The sequence below is a fragment of the Cibotium barometz genome, chromosome 61, assembly GCF_041138505.1.
Source record: "Cibotium barometz isolate CiBa-2024 chromosome 61, ASM4113850v1, whole genome shotgun sequence".
Lineage (NCBI taxonomy): Eukaryota > Viridiplantae > Streptophyta > Polypodiopsida > Cyatheales > Cibotiaceae > Cibotium > Cibotium barometz.
Window position 1 is genome coordinate 27090855 of NC_141106.1, and position 21617 is coordinate 27112471.

The 21617-nt window shown below is 43.9% G+C and overlaps 1 protein-coding gene across 5 annotated transcripts in view; it reads right to left on the reverse strand.

Moving 5' to 3' along the window:
- Window positions 1-916: 916 nt before the first annotated feature.
- The window catches only part of LOC147604707 (uncharacterized), a 53452-nt gene continuing 32751 nt past the window's right edge, over window positions 917-21617 (reverse strand). For 2 of the 5 annotated variants that reach the window (XM_086794587.1, XM_086794586.1), the window contains 9 exons: window positions 7437-7600; window positions 7103-7226; window positions 6879-7011; window positions 5492-5559; window positions 2645-5375; window positions 2475-2561; window positions 2239-2343; window positions 1614-1675; window positions 917-1408 (listed from right to left, as the gene is read on the reverse strand). In XM_086794587.1, coding sequence (XP_086650713.1) covers window positions 1622-1675; window positions 2239-2343; window positions 2475-2561; window positions 2645-5375; window positions 5492-5559; window positions 6879-7011; window positions 7103-7226; window positions 7437-7600 — 3466 coding nt within the window. In that variant the 3' untranslated portion in view covers window positions 917-1408; window positions 1614-1621. Of the gene's footprint in view, window positions 1409-1513; window positions 1676-2238; window positions 2344-2474; window positions 2562-2644; window positions 5376-5491; window positions 5560-6878; window positions 7012-7102; window positions 7227-7436; window positions 7601-21617 lie in introns of all 5 variants that reach the window. The other 3 variants (XM_086794589.1, XR_015265295.1, XM_086794588.1) reach the window with 3 other exon arrangements.

The window sequence follows — 21617 nt, forward strand, 5'->3', positions numbered from 1 at the left end:
CAAGGAACAATTCATTTACCAGCCACACTCATGCTCGCTCTCTCTCTCTCTCTCTCTCTCTCTCTCTGTGGTTGCATGGTGATCCTTTTTGGTTTATGCACAAGGTTTATTTTGAATATGTATAGTCATCTATGATGAAGGACTCGGATAGTAAACAGCGTGGTCTCGTTCGAACATTGTAGACATGTTAGACAAATTCCTCTCTCTGTGTGGCACATGCATTGCTCGGCTTAATTTGAGCACACATTGGGCAGGTCTTAGTTGTGGGGTATAAGTTCACACCTAAGAAAAGAACTAGCAAGCATAAGTGGAAAACCAAATAGTGAGATAAAAGATCTACAGCAAGTGGAAGCAAAGACATCAAGAAACTTGTTAAACAAGGGTGGAGAAACTGCACACCACACAGCAAAGGCAAACCATATGTAAGAAGGTGAAACGTGTATAAAAAGGTGACAAAAAAACATATGTTATGCACAGGCACCCAATTCTCTGGAAGGAGGCAAGCTGTCTCTGACTCGGGCTCATTTGCCTATAATCAACAAGCCCATACCCAATGAATGGGGTTCAAGAGGACATTCAAACAGCAAAAGATTGAGTTCTGTCATATAATGCTGCAATCTGGCAACATTTCTTCACCTTTGCGCACTAAATATTGATAATAAGTAAACAGAACTAAAGCCTCCTATCCATTCTCCTTGTGTGGCTCATCCCCTTGGCATAGCTTTACATGGGCAGTGTTAGAAACTTCCACACTGTTCTACCTGTCAATTTGCTGGCCCACATCACATTCATGAGTTCCACACTGTTCTACCTGTCAGTTTGCTGGCCCACCTCAAATTCATGAGTAACTCTTTTAAATGTCCTTAGTCACAACCAGTTGGAATGAGCATATGAAGCACTAGTGTAACACATTCACATGAGAGAAGCTGTTACATGAGAGCCGGTCATTCAAATTTCTGGAGTGCATGACTTCAAAACATAATGCAACTGTACTTTCTCAGGACATACAAACGGCATGAACCATTTTTACTTTACAGAAGGCCGCCTCAGTGGAATCTCCATGTTTGTTGCTACAGTTAATCACTACAGAAATTACAAATGCTACAAGCTTCTCGAAATCATCAATTCCGACAAACAAAACATACCAAGACCACCATAACTCCATGGAGCAACTCTACAAAGCATGTCCAATATGGCAAGCCATGCTCCTCTCTCTCCCCATAATTTGGACAGCATAGGAGCCTTCATTGTAATTCCAGCTGCAGGCTTCAAGTGCTTGAGTGCATACACAAGCCACTCTCTGACTCGTAAGAACGGAGGAGCAAGGACAAAGCCTTGATATGAATCAGTACATGTGCGTGATGGGATCCTACTGCATTCTTGCAAGATTCAGAATGACACTTTTCACCTGCAAATTGATGCAACCGAGTTAGAGGTGAAGAAATACTGGATACTTAAAAAATAAGCAGTTTTCCATTTTGGGCAAAGGAGAACAAAAAGCAAGGCTTTTTACCCGCAATAATGATGCTACCTTGTAAGACACAAAAGCAATGATGAATTGGCTACTCAAAAACAGATCAATCTTCCCAATAATAAGCTCAGGAGTAACCTACATTGCTATTCATGCATCACTCCAATCATCATCCTCGTCATCTTCATCACTACCAGCAAAAGCCTGCAAGCAAGGTACAATAGTAAAAGAAGAAATCACAAGTACCATGCTTTTCAATACAAAATGATCAGAAAAATCATTAAGTCACTAAGCGATAACAATTAAAATGGATATACAAGTCATTGGGTGCTCTGCCTAGCATCACTAAAGAATGAATAATAAATTGCATGGGAACAGATACTGATTCACAGCAGTGGCACAGCCTTTCCCTGATTCTCACACTGTACGATTTCTTCTAGTCATACTTTATCATGATGTCCCACTTTATCTTGACAGTGGCACTTGCCCTCCTTACATCCACTTTATCAGCTGAATAAAGGGGCACTAGGCTTAACTTTCACTTTCTCCTTTGCTACTACCCTCCCTGCTGCCTCCACCTCTTCCACTTTCTATCCTCTACCCCAACCCCTCGCTATCATACCGAGCTGACCACCCAGTTGCTCCTCTTCCTGATAGTGCTCCTACTAACTCCATCTGTGTAGCATACCTGGCTGAAGGGTCGAAGGTTTTTTAAAAGATTCTAAAGCAGGTTCAAGAAAAAGGATTGAGTAGAGACTTCAAATCACCTGTCTGATTGCATTTGCCTTCTCCAGTATAGCAGCCACATTGATATTTGTAACAGATCGAGGGGGTTCCTGCTTCTCTATTTTGGTATGCCGCAAGCTGAAGGACTATTAAAACAGAAGGGCAAAGCAAACACTTAGTACCTGCATGAATGAGAACCAATGACTGGAATAGGAACAAAAAAGGCAGGACAGGAGCTTCGTAAAACTGAATCAAGCTCCTTGAGGTTCATACACACCCCGGTTCTAATCTGTTCAAGCAAAACCTCTCTATCATCAGAAGGTACTGTTCTTGAAGACTGACTCCATTCTGAAACCTTCTTCAGCTGCCAACACATTAATTCTCAGTCCAGTCACAAAAAGTAGAAACCACTTCAACGTGTTTGGCAATTTTTATCAGAAATCTCACCGTGTTCCTGTCATGTGACGCAATGGCTTCTATGAGAGAATCTTTTCTTTCAAATTTTGGGACGATCATAGGTCGTGAGGCTTGAACAGTGTCAGGTCTTTGTGGAGATAACAGTATAGTTTCAACTCCAGCTTTTGAAACAGGAGGACTTGAATCCTTTGATGATTCATCAAGCCTTGCAGGACTATTCTGCTGGACTTTTGATGGTGAGAACAAAAGCTTGCCATCATCATCAGCCCTATCTGTAGAAACCCTGTTAGGTACTGCTGCAAGAAAGCTTCCTCCTTGAATCTCTGAGACAAAACTGCCATCATCATCAGCCCTATCTGTAGAAACCCTGTTAGGTGACAAAACTGCCCTATCTGTAGAAACCCTGTTAGGTACTGCTGCAAGAAAGCTTCCTCCTTGAATCTCTGAGACAAAACTGCCATCATCATCAGCCCTCTCTGTAGAAACCCTGTTAGGTGACAAAACTGGACTTGAATCTTGCAGACCATTGTCTGTCTTTGCAGAAAAAGATGGAGAATCCTCCTGATCACTTCCAACAGGTTCTGTGGTAGGAGGATTGAAATCCTGTAATAGCTCATCAGGCCTCACAGGCAAGTTTTGAGGGGCAGGCGGTCCTGTAGTAGAAGGTTTAAAAGCCTGTAATAGCTCATCAGGCATCACAGGAAAGTTATGAGAGGCAGGAGGTCCTGTACTAGAAGGTTTGAAAGCCTGCTCATCAGGTCTCACAGGAAAGTTATGAGGGATAGGACCTGTAGAAGGTTTGAAAGCCTGTGATAGCTCATCAGGACGCACTGGCAAGTTTTGAGGGGCAGGAGATTCTGTAGTAGAAGGTTTGAAAGCATGTAATAGCTCATCAGGAATCACAGGAAAGTTGTGAGAGGCAGGAGGTACTGTAGTAGAAGGTATTAAATCCTGTACAAGCTCATCAGGTCTCACAGGAACGTTATGAAGGGCAGGAAATCCTGCAGTAGAAGGTTTGAAAGCCTGTGGTAGCTCATCAGGCCTAACTGGGAAGTTATGAGGGGGAGGAGACACCGTAACCTTGGAAGAGGATGAAAAAGAGCTGTCGAATCGTCTTGTCATTCGCCATTCTAGTGGAGGTAAAGGTGGAGGAGGTGGAGAATGTTCCAGTTCATCTACCAAAAACCCTTGACTCTGAGCTGGAAAACTTGCAGCCATATCTCTATGAAAAGAAGTATCGAAGCTAGACTCTAACGATGGGAGGGAATCAAAAGCTGACTCCTGAGTTAATGTAGATAAATGAGGCGCAGTACTCATGGGAGATGGAGACAACAAAGCTGTTTCCACAAGAGAGACAGGTGAATGAGGTGCTGTACTTAGGGCAGATTTAGGGGAGGTACCTACAAGAGACTGTGAAGTTGACTCAATCGATCCCTGAGGAGAGAGCAGAGACTGTGGCTGGCTTTCCAAATCCATGTTAAAGACAGTGGTAGCCAATGTTGACGGTCGTGGACTGGAGAGAGTAGAAGAACTGGAAGAAGGAGAAGTTGATGAGACTTGCATGCCATCCATGTCATCATCTGTATCCAATATGTCATTGTGAGATCTAGAAAAGTCCATGGCCCATCTCATGGGTTGAATGCTAGAATCGGCTGATGAGCGTGGGGATAATTCCTTCGCACTCTCACTTAAATCACTTTCGGAGTCTTCAGAACTGTTTTTCTCCAGATCTGATGCTGAGAACACTCTACTGATAAGCTCACTTGATTGCACTCGTGTGTGACAAGAAAGTGAACCAAGGTGTTCAGGAAATCCACTCTGGGATCCATTACCTAGCGGAACAGCAGGCTCTGGCAGCCGGTGGAATGCAGCTGAAAGATTTTCCATCTGAAGGTCGTCCATATCATTTTCCTCCGAAGTTTCGGGTGTCTCTGGGACATGGTCGATACTTCCAGCTTCTAAATAATCTTCTGACCTGGAAACAACAGTCTTCCCAATCACAGGAGATGATGCAGTGCTCCTGCTTATGGGACTTGGAACGTTGCTCTCCTGAATGGAGGGAGAAACATAACTGCCATCAACAGAAGGGGACTTTTCCTCTTCAGCAAAAGCTGTCTGTGGGCTGTCAACAAAATGAGCAGGCTCTATTCTTTCTGAAATGTCTAACTTTTCGGGTGTGTGATGACCACTTGAAGCATCTTCCTCTCTGAAAACATTTTCCTCACCTGGTTTTCTCAAATAATCAGAAGACAAGTGATTTGATGGTACAGTAGCTTCCCCTTCTCTCAACTCCAAGACAAATTCTCCATCAACTTCAACCATTGTCTTCATTTCTGAGTCTGTCTCCACTTCTGAGTCCATTGTTGTTAGTGCATCCATATAGTTGTCCGTTTCACTAGCAAAATCATCAGCCGCATCTTCTGCTGTCCTCAAACTCACATCGAAATCTTCTTTCTGCACTACCACATAAGTACGGTCAAGGTCAACCGTACCTGTAACTTCTATCTTATCAGAATCAAATTTTGAGGGTTCCAAAGAAGCCTCATTGAATCTGACGTCCTGTGCAGGCACATCCATACTAGCCTTGAGCTTGGGCCCCTCCTGTTCGGGTACCAGTAATCTTGAAGACATAGGCATATGTCCATTCCCTTGCAGTATTGAGCCAACTGCTTCTTCTTCAAAACTAAGGCCAGAGTCTAAAATGGGAGAGTGGATGCTTGTGCTTGCTATATTCTCTACCTCCGATGGCGCAAAGCGCATCCTTAAAAAAAGAAGACAATAATTGATCAGGCTGAAGTCCTGCTACAAAACCTTTGAATATGTTGTCACATAAAGCTGTGCATGACCTTGACTTTCTGTACAGCGAATAATACACACCTGGGTTGCACTTGTGAAGCAAGGCTTGCATCCCTGACCTCCCCATTTCGTTGCCGTCGCCCCTTTTTCTACAGAGATTTCAGCACCATTCCATCAAAACAGACTCACCATTGTCAAAAATCAGAACCTCTGTTTTCATCTATTCCTTTGAGAACCATGGATAGCATGGAAATGAAGTAGTCACCATTGAAATATCATGCAAAATTTCAAAGTAAAAGCAAGCAGCAGGTACGAGCAATTCAAATCATGATAACAAGAAACAACCTTTTCCTTGCAGAACCTCCGTTTCTCTGGAGGCACCATTTTTGTTTCCATTTCCCATTTCTCGATCTTACCTAATGATTTTCCCAACTTTTGCCTCACTAAGCCTTGATTTTTTCTAATTTTCCTCATCATCTTCTTTAAGTTAAAATCCATCCCAAGTTTCTTCTCTATTTCTCTCAACCTTTTTCATCATTTCTATTTACATCTACTATATAACGTTGAAGATGTGCCCTTTCCTAGCCATTTGCATTTCCTAGTTTCAAGACGTTTCTGTTATGGTGACATCAGCTGTTTCCGTTGCATGTAACTATGGTTCAAATCATAATCCTAGAAACAAGTTTTTCATAAAGAGATTAGAAGTCATCAATGCCTTATTTCATGCCCCTTTCTCATCTGAAATACTTTGTACATATTTCATATTACAACCCCCCTCTACCAATCACCAAAATAGACTATGTAACCTGGATCCTTGTCAATACATGAAATCATGGTAATAATACAATAAGTTCACATAAATCTAGTCGCGAGCCAGAGCTCCTGCTTCTGCTGCAGCAACCCCAACAACCCCCCCGCCCCCCCGCCCCCTGCCGGTTGACCATTCACTTTCTCTTTTTGATTAATAGAAATATCTTTCCTTTTCATTTTCTTTTTTCTTTTTTGGTGAGGGTGGGGTTGGGGGGCATGTGCATGTGTTTTCCAATGGCTGCATATATAGATACAAGATTTCATCAACAGTTTCTTCATTGAAATAGTAACTGTATTATTACGGCACTATTTACCAATCATTGTTATACATATTTCTATCATATCCCTAATGGCCATGATGCCTCATCTGTTCACAAAACTTGTAGACTTACATAATTACAGAAGCAGAAAGATGGGCCACAAAGGAAGAGGAGAGAGTGATGAAAAGTGAGTATGCCCATAGGGCTCGTCATGGTGTATATTTAGAAGGAATGACCCCTTTTGACTATTTTTCATTTACATGGCTATTTGCCATGATCCATTCTCACACCAATAATATGTTGGTACTTTGCAACTCCATCTGCCCTACTACAAAGAACCCATGCAGCACTACTAAATAAGGCCATTATGATAGGATAAATTAATCAATCAAATTTACCTTAGTCCTTCGAGCCTTTTTGTCTTGTTGTTCTTTTTCTGCTTTCATCAACTCTGAGCTTGCCCATTCCATCTTGAAGAAAGATGGGTCAGTATACCTCTTTAAGCAAGCCCCATCTCCTGCAACGTCAAACCTGATAAAGACAAAAGTATCAAAATAACAGTGTCTCCTTAAAGTATAAAAAATTTCAGTTCAAATAAAACGAAACCATATAAATAGCTTACTTATCAAGCAAGAAAAGTCTCGGTGGACCCCTGCAGTCCTCGTAAGCATTACGAATAAAACGAGGTAAATCTCCCTGGGTAAAGTGATTCTGATCATTGCGGATGCTTGCATGCCATTCTACTCCTTCAATCGTTCAAATCAAAGGTTTAGTACAAAAAAAGTCTATCTGACTGCTCAATTGGCCTTATGAAGCCCAAGGAAAGAGATATCACAGTTGAGCAGCAGGAACAAAAAGCACAACACAGTAGCGCCATCAATCATAAACGATCTTTGCAAAAAATACTCTATTTTGAAAGAACAAGAGGACACAAATTATCCACAGAAACTATATACCTGGATTGTAGGCGAAATTCACATGATTGGTCTCAGCAAGCATCATTTTCTCAACAAGTGGAAGTTCTGCCTCTAGCTGTTGAACACGGATGAGCAGTTCATGACCTCTTGCTGCAGTAGCCAAGACCTCCTCATGCAAATCATGGAACACCTCTGCTGCAAACCTGGCATTAACAAAAAAACACCAAAACAACAGATAGTCTGTTAGTGGCAATAACCAAGCAACAAACTGAAGTCATATCAAAGGGATTTTTTTTTAGTGGTAGGTCATGCAAAAGCGGGTTAAATTTGAGTTCAATCAAAGCATGCAAATTTTTAAAGCACTCCTAAAGATACAGCCAATGTCTTGATCTTGAGTTCACAAGAGTCTACTCACAAAGCTTCAAATCATCAACTCCATGCATAGCACAAACTAGGTGCTATGCCATCTCCATTGACAGCATCAGCTCCCAAGAGTAGGTGCGGGCATGGATGGTGATTGGAAGTAGGGTCAGAATGCACCCATATGGTTGACGATAAGGCAAACGCTTACAGGGAACCGAGGAATTTGCGGATTGCCCCTTCGATTGCTGCACTTGAGACTGGATTGTTGATCGAAGGCTGAAAACAATCCTCAAATCTGACCTGCAAGTTGACTCATCTTGAAAAAAGAAAACTATGTGCTGCAAGTAGGCCTAAGGCTATCTAAGTGAGAATGCAATTAACAAAGCTAACGCTTGTAGGACTACTTTTTTGTGGTCTTTAAATGGAGTACCCTATCTCCCCATTGCACAAATCTTCTAAGCAGCTAGACTAGGAAGAAGACAAGCCTTATAGAGCAAGAGATTCAGCCCAAACACCAGCAATTAGTGATGATCAGTCCAAGGCTTCCTACTACTACAGAATTTCAGCAATTGGGAGAAGATTATGCAAGGTTTCACTCCTCTGATCATAGCGCAACTCTTTGAGTTTAGCGAGCAAGATGATATACAATATATTAGATTGAGAGAATCAAATCTTTCGTTCTCATTTTGTCTTCCTTTCTTCTACTTCTCTTAGTAATCTTAGTTTTGTGCTTCGAGAAAGTCTAAAGAACAATGCTTCAGTTCATGTACCCTCACAAGTCATGTGGTGCAACAAATATCATTGCCCTTCATGATCACCTGAATAGCCTTAGATAACAAGCACATAGAGAGAGTGTAGGGTTGAGAAAATGAGCAAAGAGCACCCTCACTAACTCCTAGTATCCTCCCCCTTCAAATCTGTGCAGCAAAAGTGGTAAAGGTTACAGCTACTGGCTGCCTCAGGACAAAGAACTTCCTCATTGTGCACTCAATTAGGATTGAAGATTGAACATTGCTGATGGATAGACCTTCCTAGAAGCTACCTTTAGAGGTAAATTTTAGCCTAATCTTTCATTTTGAAATCTGACGGAGTTTTGATTAATTCTCCAATCAAATTTAAACTCCGTCCACTGTTGTGGGCTGCTCTTCCTTGTATCTTTTCTCCCCCAAAACAAGATCCTTTGATCAGTGGGAAAAAACATCTTGAAATTAAATTACAACACTCACAAAAGGTAATGTCCGCAAAAGGAAAGGGGGACGCGGGGCACGGAAGGGGGGCGGGGGGCATAAGCCACAACCAACTTGGGCCAGCAATGCTAAATGATGGTGCGCGTGCCTCTTGTCAAGAAAGGCCAATGCTCCAAGCATGAAGAAATACATGTCTATCTTGCATAGGCAAGGAGGGAGAGCAGAATGGAGAAAAGAGGGACGAGTATGCAAAGCAGAGCCAGACCTCAGATAGCAGCCAACAAGTAGGGTTGGACACCACAAGTGACACGTGGCATTGCTACATGGCATTGATGACGTGGCAATGGTAATAGGGGCATTGATGGCATGGCAATGGGGTACAACTGGCCGGCAGTAATACTATTGGCATTTCTCTATAGGCAAAGTGCTAGCCAAGAGTGTACAATAGGTCACATGGCTGTGATTTGACGTCTTCATTCTCAGCCACATCTTGTACTTGAATTTCAGTTGTATTACTTCTTTACTGTACATAATACAAAGCAACAGTTTAGGACTCTTGTGTGTGATGTATGTGTGATTCCACCGCACTCTTCTTTCTATCCCTGGAAAACTCTAGCACTGTCACATGCACGCACGTGGCCATATCCAATCCTCTATCTAATCCTTGATTTAGGCATCAGTTTAAGGCTAGTCTAGGGCATCATACAAGCTCAAGAAAAGATCTACATGGACATTTGTAACTATTTGGCCCTCCTAGCTCTATTTCACATGATGGAACCCATGCCCGGACACCAGACAGGTGGAAGAAGACATGGGAACAGGGATCATATAGTTTGCTCAAGAAAAAGCACAAGTCTTGGTCAAAAAGCAAGAAAAAACAAAAAGTCAAACTAAGTTGATTGCAAGCCAGGGATACCATTGGCAAGAGGAGATTGAGCCGGACCAAAAAGCTAAATGCCACTTTTCCAAAAAACCAGCTCCAAGGCTAGAAAGCAAGACCCTGAAGTTAGAAAAGCAAAGCATAAAAGAACTTTGGAAAAGCTGGTCAAAAGTTGAGAAATATTTTATTATATTGAGTGAAAAAGGGAAAAGCAAAGTATAAAAAGGCAAAGCAAAAGCATGATGGCTATTTGGCAAAAAGCAGGGTCACTTACAAGTATAAAAGAAGCAAGAGTCCCTCTTGAAGGGGCATCATCAAGGACAAGACGTGAAGATCATCCAACAAGGCTTGGGGTTTTTCTTCATCGTCAACATCAATGGGGTGGCCTCCATCTTCATCAACAAGTTTTTTTTTTTACGTGGAGTCTCTTCTACTGCCGCCAGCCTCCTGTCATCTATGCACCGCTTGTGAGCTGCTGCAGCCCCCCGTCGCCACCATATCTACTATTGGAGCTGTGCCTGCCTCCGCCAATACCTCTGCCACCAGATCCGCCTCCGACTGCTGGACAGCCTGTGCCAGCCGCCTATTGGCAGGCTGAACCACCTTGCGCCACCCTGTGCAGCCAGCTGCAGCCCTGAAGCGCTGCCTCTTATACTGTCATGCAGTGCTATACGCCCGCAACCAGCATTGTTTGCAGCCATCTTTTCCACTTGGCTAGTCCATCGTTTGGACCGCCCCTGCCTACTGCACAGCCAGCCATAAGCTAGCGTGGCCAGCCAACCCCCAGCACAGCCGGCTAGCCTGCACCAACCAGCCAGCCAACACCAGCAGCACTGCCTGCTAGCGCCGAGACCAGCACTTGATCTGTTACAGCCGCCGCTCGTCAGCGCCAACACTTCTGCCTATCACCCGGCTGACGACACCTGAAGTACTACCTCTGTCTCCTTCGATTTGGGCATTAAGTCTACAGCTTAACACAAAAGCTTCAACAACTACACATATTGCCTGTGTTCTTTGTTCACGAGCTCAAAGTTTCTTGGATTGGACTTGGATTTGGATTTGGATTTGGATTTGAACTTGGATTTAGACTTAGACTTGGATCTAGATTTGGATATGGACTTGGATATTGGATTTGGATTTGGATTCACTGGATTTGGATATTGGATCTGGTACTAGCCTGGTGAGAGATTCTTGTGGGTCATTCCCGTTGTGTGCTCAGCATCAGAGATCTCGTGCCTCGACATCAACATCGACTTGGATATACTACATCGGCATATTTGTTTGCTTTTGTATTCATTGTTGTATTGATCCTGCCCTGCGTGCCCGTAGATTGTTCATGAATAAATTCCTGAAAGGAGGCAGGGCCTGTTCCCGGCTGAGTGTGGTGTACTGTGCAAGATCCCTATTCCCTTCTCTCTCTCTCTCTCTCCCCTCTCTCTCTATATCTTTATCTCTAGGACACGTGGTTGAATCTATCACAGCATGCCCCGCTGAGCTTACAACATTTATGAAGTCGGTTCAACAGACCATCATGAAGTTGGCCAACATTAATTGTTGCATACTTGTCCTCATTTCTGGCCGACAGCACAGTCGATCAGTAGAAGGGGTCTTTTGGGGGCCTATATAAGACTAAGACACCATTCAGCATGGGTATCTTGCTTCCTCAAGGAGTCAGGTCATTAGCTAGTCATAGAAGTCCATAGGCTAGCATGTAGAAGGTCTAAAGTCTCTATTTGGGTAGGCCAAAGGCCTCATGGAGTATGTAAAGACATACAAATATCTTTTTGTACCATAGTAATATACTGAATACCAACAGTTCATCTCTCTTTCTCTCTTTGTCTTATCATTGCATTAAGCATCAGCATGTTCCTCCGTAAGTAGGCTTAGGGCTGTGGATTAGTACAGCAAGGCTTCTGCGCATGCAACATTGGTATCAGAGCATCATGCTCAGCCCAACTAAGCACTGGTAGTCCCAAGGAGGTGCACACATCCATATGAAGAATGCAACCAGGGTAGCAGTCATGGAATGGGCAAACAATGCCAAAGGAAGGCACCTCTGGGAGTATATGCTCAAAGGGGCATATCAGTTAGCTCTTAGGAACATTTCCAAGGGTGGAGCAATAGGCATGATCGTCTCTGCAGAAGAAGACCATGGATGTGGGAAAGGGCATTGAAGGCATGCAGACAACAATGGAACAGATGCACAGTTCTTAACTAGATTTGGAGTGGATCTGATAAGTGCAAGGTTATCAGCCAAAGTGTCAAAGTCAAGTACTCAAAGTATCAAAAGAAAAAGCAGTCAAGGTATCAAAACAAAAAAACAGTCAAAGTTCAAGGTCAGAAGGTCCACGAAGGAAGGATGACACGTTTCCAAACCAACATCAAGTTTAGTAGCAAGAGGGGTAGTCACATTCACGCACGTGGCCATATCTAATCCTCTATCTAATCCCTGATTCAGGTATCAGTTTAAGGCTAGTTTAGGGCATCATACAAGCTCAGATAGGCTCAAGAAAAGATCTACATGGAAATTTATGAAGTCAGTCAGTAGTACAGCACCACCATCACGAAGTCGGCCAACATTAAACGTTACATACTTGTCCTCGTTTCTGGCCGACCGACGTGGTGTCACGTGCATCCCGCACTTGGATGCCACGTGGACATATCTATGCAGCAGGTGCAGGACCTAGAGTGGAAATTGGTCCCTTGTGAGCCCTAGTCCGAGACGAGTCAGCCAGGGTTCCACTCTAAGCGTCTAGGGTCAGGTGTACAAGTTCCGTACATGGCCTTGGTCAGGTGTGCAAGTCCCACACATGTGGCCCTGCCAGTCCGTACTGTGAATCACCCTCTAGAATGATGACAGGTGCTCCGAGCATTGTTAGACTTGTAGCCAAATGCAAGGCACCCAAGAAGCATGTAGTTGCATGTAGGATTGCATAGTGTGGGGGCAAGGGTTTACACATGCTGCCCTAACTAGAGCAGCCCATGGGCCATGACATTGGCCCACAAGAAGCCATGGACTAGCTGTCGGCCAGGCCTAGAAGGCCTGGGCAGCCAGTCGGCCCGCCCATAAGGCCTTCACAGCGAGTCAGCCAGCCATGGAGGGCCAGCACAACAGGCAGCCTGGACAGCATGTGGACAGCAGCCAGAATGCCTGTGGGAAAAACGTGCCTATCTTTATCCTGGATTAAACAAGTCGTGGAGCATAAATCAACAGGCCGACCCCTCCTAGAGCAAACTGACCAGCATATGGAAGAGTATATAAACATGGGCTAGTCAAAGGTCTTATTCATCTCATATTCACAAAAGTATTCAAGGGTCAGGACATCCAAGGGAATTCCCAAGCAAGGTGAACTCGAAGGTCAGAACCAGATCATGCTGCATGTTTACAGCCAAGCAAGATCATCAAGAAGTCACTCTTTTCTCATCATTCAATAAAGCAAATATGCGAGTCCTTGATGGGGGCCCTTCAGAGGGTATTGGGGACCCAATCGGGTGTACCTTGTCCTTACTATTATCTCCACTACATTGTGTAAACGTCAGGAACCCAAGGTGCTGAATATTCATTATCAAAGTATAATCCTGTCTTCAAGCTTCCGCATGTTACAAGTCTATCAAAAGAAGGGGTCTTTTGGGGGCCTACGTCACAAGTGGGCACATGAATACAAAAAACTAGTGGCCCAAACCACAACATACATTCAACATCCAACACAACATGAGCATGAATCGATACATCTATCACAGGCATCATAAATATATACATCTTGAAACCACATAAGATAATCTTGCACATAACATAGCACTAGGGGCTAAAGTTGGACCAAACAAACCCTCACCCCCCGAGGTATCTTTATTACCAACAGAGTAATCTCTTGTACAAGATGTTGGGGTTGGGAAGAGCTTGCCTATACACCACCCCACACACACACATGAGCTTGAACAAAAACGTTGGAGAGCTTGCAGCTAGAAAAGTACTATATGATAATGAAGTACAAAAGTACAATGAGTACAAAAATAATAGCCTAGGGCAAAGTGCCCAACACATAAGTGTGTTCACATGGGGAAAAAAACTACGTCCAACCACACGAAAAAAGTGCCCATGAGTAAGCTATGTTCACACCTGAACTAGCCGAGAGTGGTCATGACCAACAAACCCCCCTCAAGTGAATGGTGTGAACAGAGATAGGGTGTAGCAGGCTACCCTGGTAGAGGTTATAAGCTCAAAGCTTTGTGGAAAGCTTCAAACTTTTCCCTCGAAAGAGACTTTGTAAACCCATCTGCTATATTGGCATGTGTAGGCACATAAGCCAAGTCAATCTCTCCTGTATGGAGCCTTTCCCTAACATAATGATAGTGAACCTCAATATGCTTTGTGCGGGCATGAAATACTGGGTTTCATGCAACTGCCAAAGCACTCTGACTGTCAGTGTAAATGCTGGTAGGGGACTGCTGTCCAACACCAAGATCAGCTAATAGGCGTCGTAGCCAAACACATTCCACAGTAGCTGTAAAGGCTGCCCTGTATTCAGCTTCATAGCTAGAAGTGGCCACTGTAGGCTACTGCTTACTGAGCCATGAAATGCAGGAGTCACCAAGAAGAAAACAGTTATCACTGGTTGACACTCGCGTGTCATAGCAACTTGCCCAATCACTATCTGTACATGCAAGCAAGCATAATGTAGATGAACTGCCATAGAATAAGGCAAAGTTTGCGGTGTCTTTAAGATAGCGAAAGACATGCTTACACGCTTGCCAATACATAGTGCTCGAACAATGCATGAATCTGCTCAACTGAGAAACAGCATATTGTATGTCCAAACGAGGAGAGCATAAATAGATAAGGCATCCCACAGCCTGTTGATAGGTGGCAACATCAAAAGGCTCACCAGCATGCTCAAGTGACAATTTTAGACCTAATTCCATAGGGGTAGCATGCTCATGTGAAAACACTCAAGGAGCTGCTCAACATATCTGCACTGAGATAACATGATACCCCCCTCAAAAGGTATAAACTGTATGCCCAAATAGTAATGTAAATGCCCAATGTCTGTGACATCAAATGCATGCTGCAAATCAGCTTTAAAAGCTGAAATATCACCCTCTTCAAGGCCAGTGACAAGCATGTCATCCACATAAAGAATAAGGATGAGAACATTGTTCCCAATGTGGTGAACATAAAGTGTACTCTCAGCTGAACTATTATGAAACCCTTTGGCAGTTAAGTATGCATGGCTTCTTCACATACTTTTGCTGAGAAATGAAGATACAGCCATCTTTCTGCCAAACCTCTAGCACAAGAAAATAATGTAGAAGGCCAACATCAATCATCTCAAATGTCTCTGAAAGCTTGGAATGAACATGTGTGACCAACCCAGTATCTGAACCAAAAAGAATGAGGTCATCAACATACAAAACAATGACACAAATATCTCCATCAAAAAGAAGCACAAAGAGATTGTTGTCAGCATATGCCCTCTCAAAACCAAGAGATAACAAGAAGGCATCAATCTTCTGATACCAGGCACGGGGTGCCTGTTTGAGATCATAAAGAGCCTTCTCCAGAAGAAACACATGGGTGTCCTGTCCCTAAATCACAAAACCAGGAGGCTGCTCAACATAAACTTCCTCCTCTAAATCTCCATTCAGAAGAGCAAATTGACATCCATATGAAACACGGGCCATCTGAAGTGTGCAACCAAAGCCAAAACAATCTTGATGGTGGTATACCTGGCTATAAGAGAAAATGTCTCATCAAAGTCTTCACCTGTCTTCTGAGCATATCCTTGAGCAACAAGGTGGGCTTTGTACTTGTCCAAAGTACCATCTGCATGAAACTTGACTTTGAAAATCCATTTCACACCAATAACACGACGATGTAAAGGCTGTGGCACCAAAGACCAAGTGTTATTCCTCTCAATAGAGGTCGTCTCTGCTTCCATGGCTTGCCGCCACGTGAAAGAGCCTCCTCTGGACTCTCGGGCTCATCGATCTCCTGGAGAGAACTCATGAGAGCATAATTCACTGTGTGATGAGATTTGGAAGCCCGAGATGAACGGCGAGGTCAAGGGGTGGTGGTAGAGATCTGGTTATGAAGCTGTGCATCAGTGAGACTAGAATCTCTAAAGAGTTGCTGAACCCACCGAGGTAGGCCAGCCTTCCTCTCAAAGCGTGAAGAAGAAGATCCAAATGCAGTAGAGGACTAATCCTATGCTGCTGGACGTGGTGATGAAGTAAGCACTAGTAGAGGGACTGGGAGATGCAAAAGCTGGTGTGCAACAGGAACGGGAGTTTGTAAAGTAGTAGCTAGCATTGGGGTTGCAGCAGGGGGAGGAGGAGGAGGAGCTGGACGTGGAAGAGGTATAAGATCACTAGCATCTACCGTGAATGGATCATCCAGAAAGTCGGAAGATGCATCAGATGGAGAGGAATCAATGCCAAATAAGCTCTCATCAAACCGAGCATCACGGAAAATGATGATGTCATCAACCTCCGGATCCCAAAAACGGTACCCTTTGAATCTCAGACTCTAGCCTGTGAAGATCATCATCCTCTTTGACTTCGGTGCGAGTGTGGTCCTTTTCTTATATGGGACAGCAACATAAGCAACACAACCGAAAACACGTAGATGAGAAACAAAAGGCTTGTGTCTTCCTCTGGAGTCATCCCCTCAACCGCTTTTGTGAGAGAGCGGTTAATGAGATAAACTAAGGTAGCCACAGCTTCACCTCAAAAAGCAATAGGGAGACCTGCATGATGTACAAAGCACAAGCCATCTCTTTGACGGTCCGGTTCTTCCGCTCCACAACTCCATTTTGCTGAGGAGTGTAGGGAACTATAGTCTGTCGGCGAATGCCCTTCGAAGCAAGGAAGTCATCAAATGGTACAAACTCGCCACCATTATCAGTCCAGAGGAATGAAACTCTACCCCCAAACTGATTTTCCACCATCGCGATCCAAGTCCTGAAACTCGCAAAAGCATCTTACTTGCGAGCCAGAAAACATACCCAGACTTTGCAGTGACATCATCAACAACAAGAAGAAAATATGGAGTCCCTCCAAGAGACTCAACCTCCATAGGTCCTGCAAGATCTGCATGTATAAGCTCCAGTCTTCAGGTTGCTCAATGAGTGGCCTCCTCTGGAAATGCATCTCGATGATGCTTGCCAATCATGCAAGATGAGTAGATGTGTGAGAGAGACCTGAGCTGAGATAGTCCACTGACCAATGACAACCTACTTAGAATGGAACTTCTATAAGGCAGCACTGGGTACATGACCGAAGCGAGAATGCCACAGAGAAGTATATGCCTCAGAAACCAAAGCCATCAAGGGGGAGAAAAGCTTATGAATATGCGAATTAGTGTGAGGGATCTGGAAAGAAAAATTGGTGATCTTGTAGAGACCCTCATCATGGACTCCATTGGCAACAACCGAGAGAGTCTTCCTGTCGATTACTTCGATGACCTCATCATCAAAGTACACACCAAGTCCCTTCTGAGAATCTTTGTATACTGAAAACATATTTTTGAAAATCCGTGGTACATGTAGAACATCATGTAAGGTGGCAGAGAAACCCAAAGAAATGTTACCAACACCGGTGATAGGAAGTGAAAAGTTGTCGCGGATGCGAAATGAAGAAGAGAGAGTCTGGTAGTCCTCCAAGATATGGGCCTGATTGGTCATGTGGACAGAAGCACCACTATCACCAACCCATTCCACCGCTTGAGGTATGTCACTAAACTCTTCAAGAGAAGTTATATCTATGATTGAAGGGAGAGAGTTAGGGCTTCATGTGGGAGAGAGAGAGAGAGAGAGACATGTGGGGATAAGTCAACTCACAGTATGAGTGTGTGACTCCCCTATTACACATGTATATTTGCTCTAGTACACATAGTGCACTTAGTACATTAAAAGTACTAAGTGTACTATGTACTAAAAAACTTATGGGCTAGTACACACTATAAGGATGGGCATAATGCCTTTACCCCAACAACCTCCCACTTAAAGGCAAATTGCCCTTAAATGAAGAAAAAGAAAAAAAAACCAGCATGTACATGATAATATACAAGGCCATATCAAGGCTGAAACTGGCCTCATCCAATGCCCATCAAGTGTTTGCAATGAGCAAACCGCTCTGGAGGCAAACTCTTTGTCAACAGATCAGCCGGGTTGTCATCCGTATGAATCTTGACAAGCTGAATCTGCTTATTCTCTATCACCTCTCTGATGAAGTGATACTTCACATCCACATGCTTCGTCTTTGCATGAAAGACAGGGTTCTTTGACAACTGGACGGCACTCTGACTGTCACAATGCAACAATGGAATATCCCCTGTATAACCCAAATCAACCACTAACCGAGATAGCCATAATGCCTCCTTGCAAGCCTCTGTGGCTGCAATATACTCGGCCTCTGTAGTAGATAAGGCAATGCACTTCTGCATCCTGGATATCCATGACACAGCACCTCCTGTGAATGTAAACACATAACCGGTAGTAGACTTCCGGTTATCTGGATGACCGGCATAATCCAAATCCGTGTAACCATGCACTAGTGCATCCTGTTTGCCAAAGCAAATGCACATATCCTGTGTGCCCTTCAGGTATCTCATGACACCTTTCACTGCTTCCCAATGCTTCTTGCAAGGGTTGGCCATGTATCTAGAAATCCCACTGCAAATGCAATGTCCGGCCTGGTAGCAACCATGGCATACATGAGACTGCCACAAGCTGAAGCATACGGAATCTTGGCCATATCAGCCCTGTCACTATCCAACTGTGGGCTGTCCATAGCACTGAGTTTCACATATGGAGGCAAAAGAGTACTAGTTTTCTTCCCCCCGTCCATATTGAACCTCTGCAAAACTTTGCCAATGTATTCCTTCTGAGACAAATACAACACATGTTGATTTCTGTCCCGAAGTATCCGCATACCCAAAATGTGATTTGCATCACCCAAATCCTTCATATCAAAGGTCTGATGCAGCCTCTTCTTCAAGGCATCCATCTCTTTACGAGATTTCCCGGCAATCAACATATCATCAACATACAAGATGAGGATCAATAGACTGCCATCCAAAGCTTTCTTGGTGTATAAGCAGTGATCTATGTCACTTCTCCTGAAATCCTGGGATTTCATGAATGTATCAAATTTATGATACCATTCCCTTGGTGCCTGTTTGAGCCCATAAAGACTCTTTTTCAGCTTGCATACAAGCTTCTACTTTCCATTCACTGCATAACCCTCTGGCTGTTGCATATATATCTCCTCATGGAGATCACCGTGAAGAAAAGCAGTCTTCACATCCATCTGAATCAAATCCAGATCATCATGAGCAACCAAAGCTAATACAGCTCTAAGTGTGGTCATTTTGACCACTGGAGAGAAGATCTCATCAAAGTCCACACCATATTCCTGCTTGAAGCCCTTAGCCACTAACCTGGCTTTGTATCTTGGCTTTGCATCAGGTGCAACTTTGAGCCTGTAAACCCACTTGCATGGCAAAACATTCTTGCCTGTAGGCAAATGCACCAACTTCCATGTTCCATTTTTGTGCAGAGAATCCATCTCTGACTTCATAGCACGCTCCCAAAGAGCCTTGTCTGCCCTCTGTAAAGCCTCCTTTTAACAAGAGGGCTCCCCACAGTCAGTGAGCATCAAGTAGTCAACCCCTGGAACAAACCTGTCAGGGGGTCTGGAGGGTCTTGTGGACCTCCGTACCCAATGACCATCATTTGCAGGTTGCTGTCCAGCCTGCATATCACCTATTGGTGGCTCCTGTTCCATGCCATAAGGTTGAAAGATCATGCCCGGTATCTCCTCTAACTGTGGAATATCCATAGGGATATCTTCTGCCATCTCTGGCTGTCCATTTGGACCATTTTCAGCACCATTTAAGGGCTGGTTTTGTTGCTGTAATGGCTGATTTACAGCCCTTGGTTGTTGTCCATGATGTCCATCATCATCAAAGATGACTCTGCCAGGCTCTTGTTGCCTTGCAGGCTCCTTATACATGCATGTTTCATAAAAAATGACATCATTGCTGCGTATAATCTTTCTATTCACTGGATCCCAAAGTCTATACCCCATTTCACCTCTGTCACCATATCCTAGGAATATGCATTTGTGAGACTTAGGATCAAGTTTGGTGCGTATTTCCCTGCGTATGTGCACGTACGCAACGCAACCAAACACTCTCAAGTGCTTGTAGGACGGAGGCTTCCCTGTCCATACTTCCTCTGGCACTTTCCCACCAAGCCTCGTGTTAGGTGACCTGTTTATAAGATGAACGGCTGTCATAACAGCTTCAACGCAAAAACCATGAGGTAACGCAGCATGTGACAACATAGAACGGACCTTCTCCTGAATGGTCCTGTTCATCCTCTCTGCCGTCCCGTTTTGTGGAGGATCATAAGGAGTAGAGAGCTCCCTCTTGATGCCTTTAGCATCACAAAAGTCCTGAAACTGTTTGGACATATACTCTCCACTATTGTCGGAACGCAAAGCCTTCAGTGTTTTGCCAGTTTGATTCTCAACATGAGCAACAAACTTCTCAAACACTGAGAATGTATCACTCTTTAAACGAAGAGGATAAACCCACACCTTACGTGTGGCATCATCAATAAAAGACACAAAATATTTTGCCCCTCCCAAAGAAAGCTGAGGCATCTTACATACATCTGTATGCACAAGCTCTAACTGAGCATCTTTCTGTCCAAGAGCTTTCTTGTGGGGGCACTGGAGTTGCCTGCCATATATACAATGCTCACAAAACTGAAAACTTGAAAACTTTAGAGAAGGCAAGTAACCAAAACAAGACAATTGCTCCATTCCTTTGACACTCATGTGTCCCAACCGGCTATGCCACATAGAGATTTCCGGCAACTCGGTTGCATTTACATTAACATGGTGACAAACACCAGCATGCATGAAGTAAAGAGTGTCCACCTTAGAGCCTCTGGCAACAACCAGTGAGCCCTTACTAATCTTCCACTTTCCACGACCAAATGTGGTAACATAATCAGCATCATCAAGCTGTCCAGTAGAAAGCAGGTTCTTCTTGATCTCAGGCACATGCCTGACATCATGGAGCATAAGCTGTGAGCCATCTGAAAACACAAACCTCACATCACCTCTGCCAAGAATCTGGCATGCATGGTTGTCACCCAAATAAACTACTCCTTCATTGCCAGCAGTATACCTGACAAACAAGTCTCTGCAACCTGCGACATGAAAGGAGGCACCTGAATCAATGATTCATGAGTGCATACCATGACCATCTCCTGCAAGAAGTGAATGGGCATCAAGTGAAGACGTGAATAGGACTTCATCCTCACTGTCACCTGCATGTGACACATTGACTTCTTCAATCTTGACTCCACTTTTGCCCTTTGGCTTTGCATCTTTGGCTTCATCTTTGTCTTTGTCTTTGCCTTTGCCCTTTTCCTTTTGATCATTCTTCCATTTGTAGCATTGCTTTTTGAGATGTCCCTTCTTGCCACAATAATGGCATTCCAAGTCCTTTTTGGAGCGGGACTTGCTCCTTCCCCGTTCTTGGCCCTTTGCTGGGATCTCCCACATGCATTCATTGCATTGGACTTTCCAACAGAGTTGTTCTTTCTGTTCATCTCCTCTTGAAGGAGAGCACCCTCCACATCTGCACATGACAGCATAGCATTTGAATTGCTAGTGGCTGTCCTGAATGTGTCCCAACTCTCTGGCAAAGTGCATAAGAGAAAGGTGGCTTTGAACTCATCGTCCATTGCCAACTTTTGATTGATGACCTAGCTGACA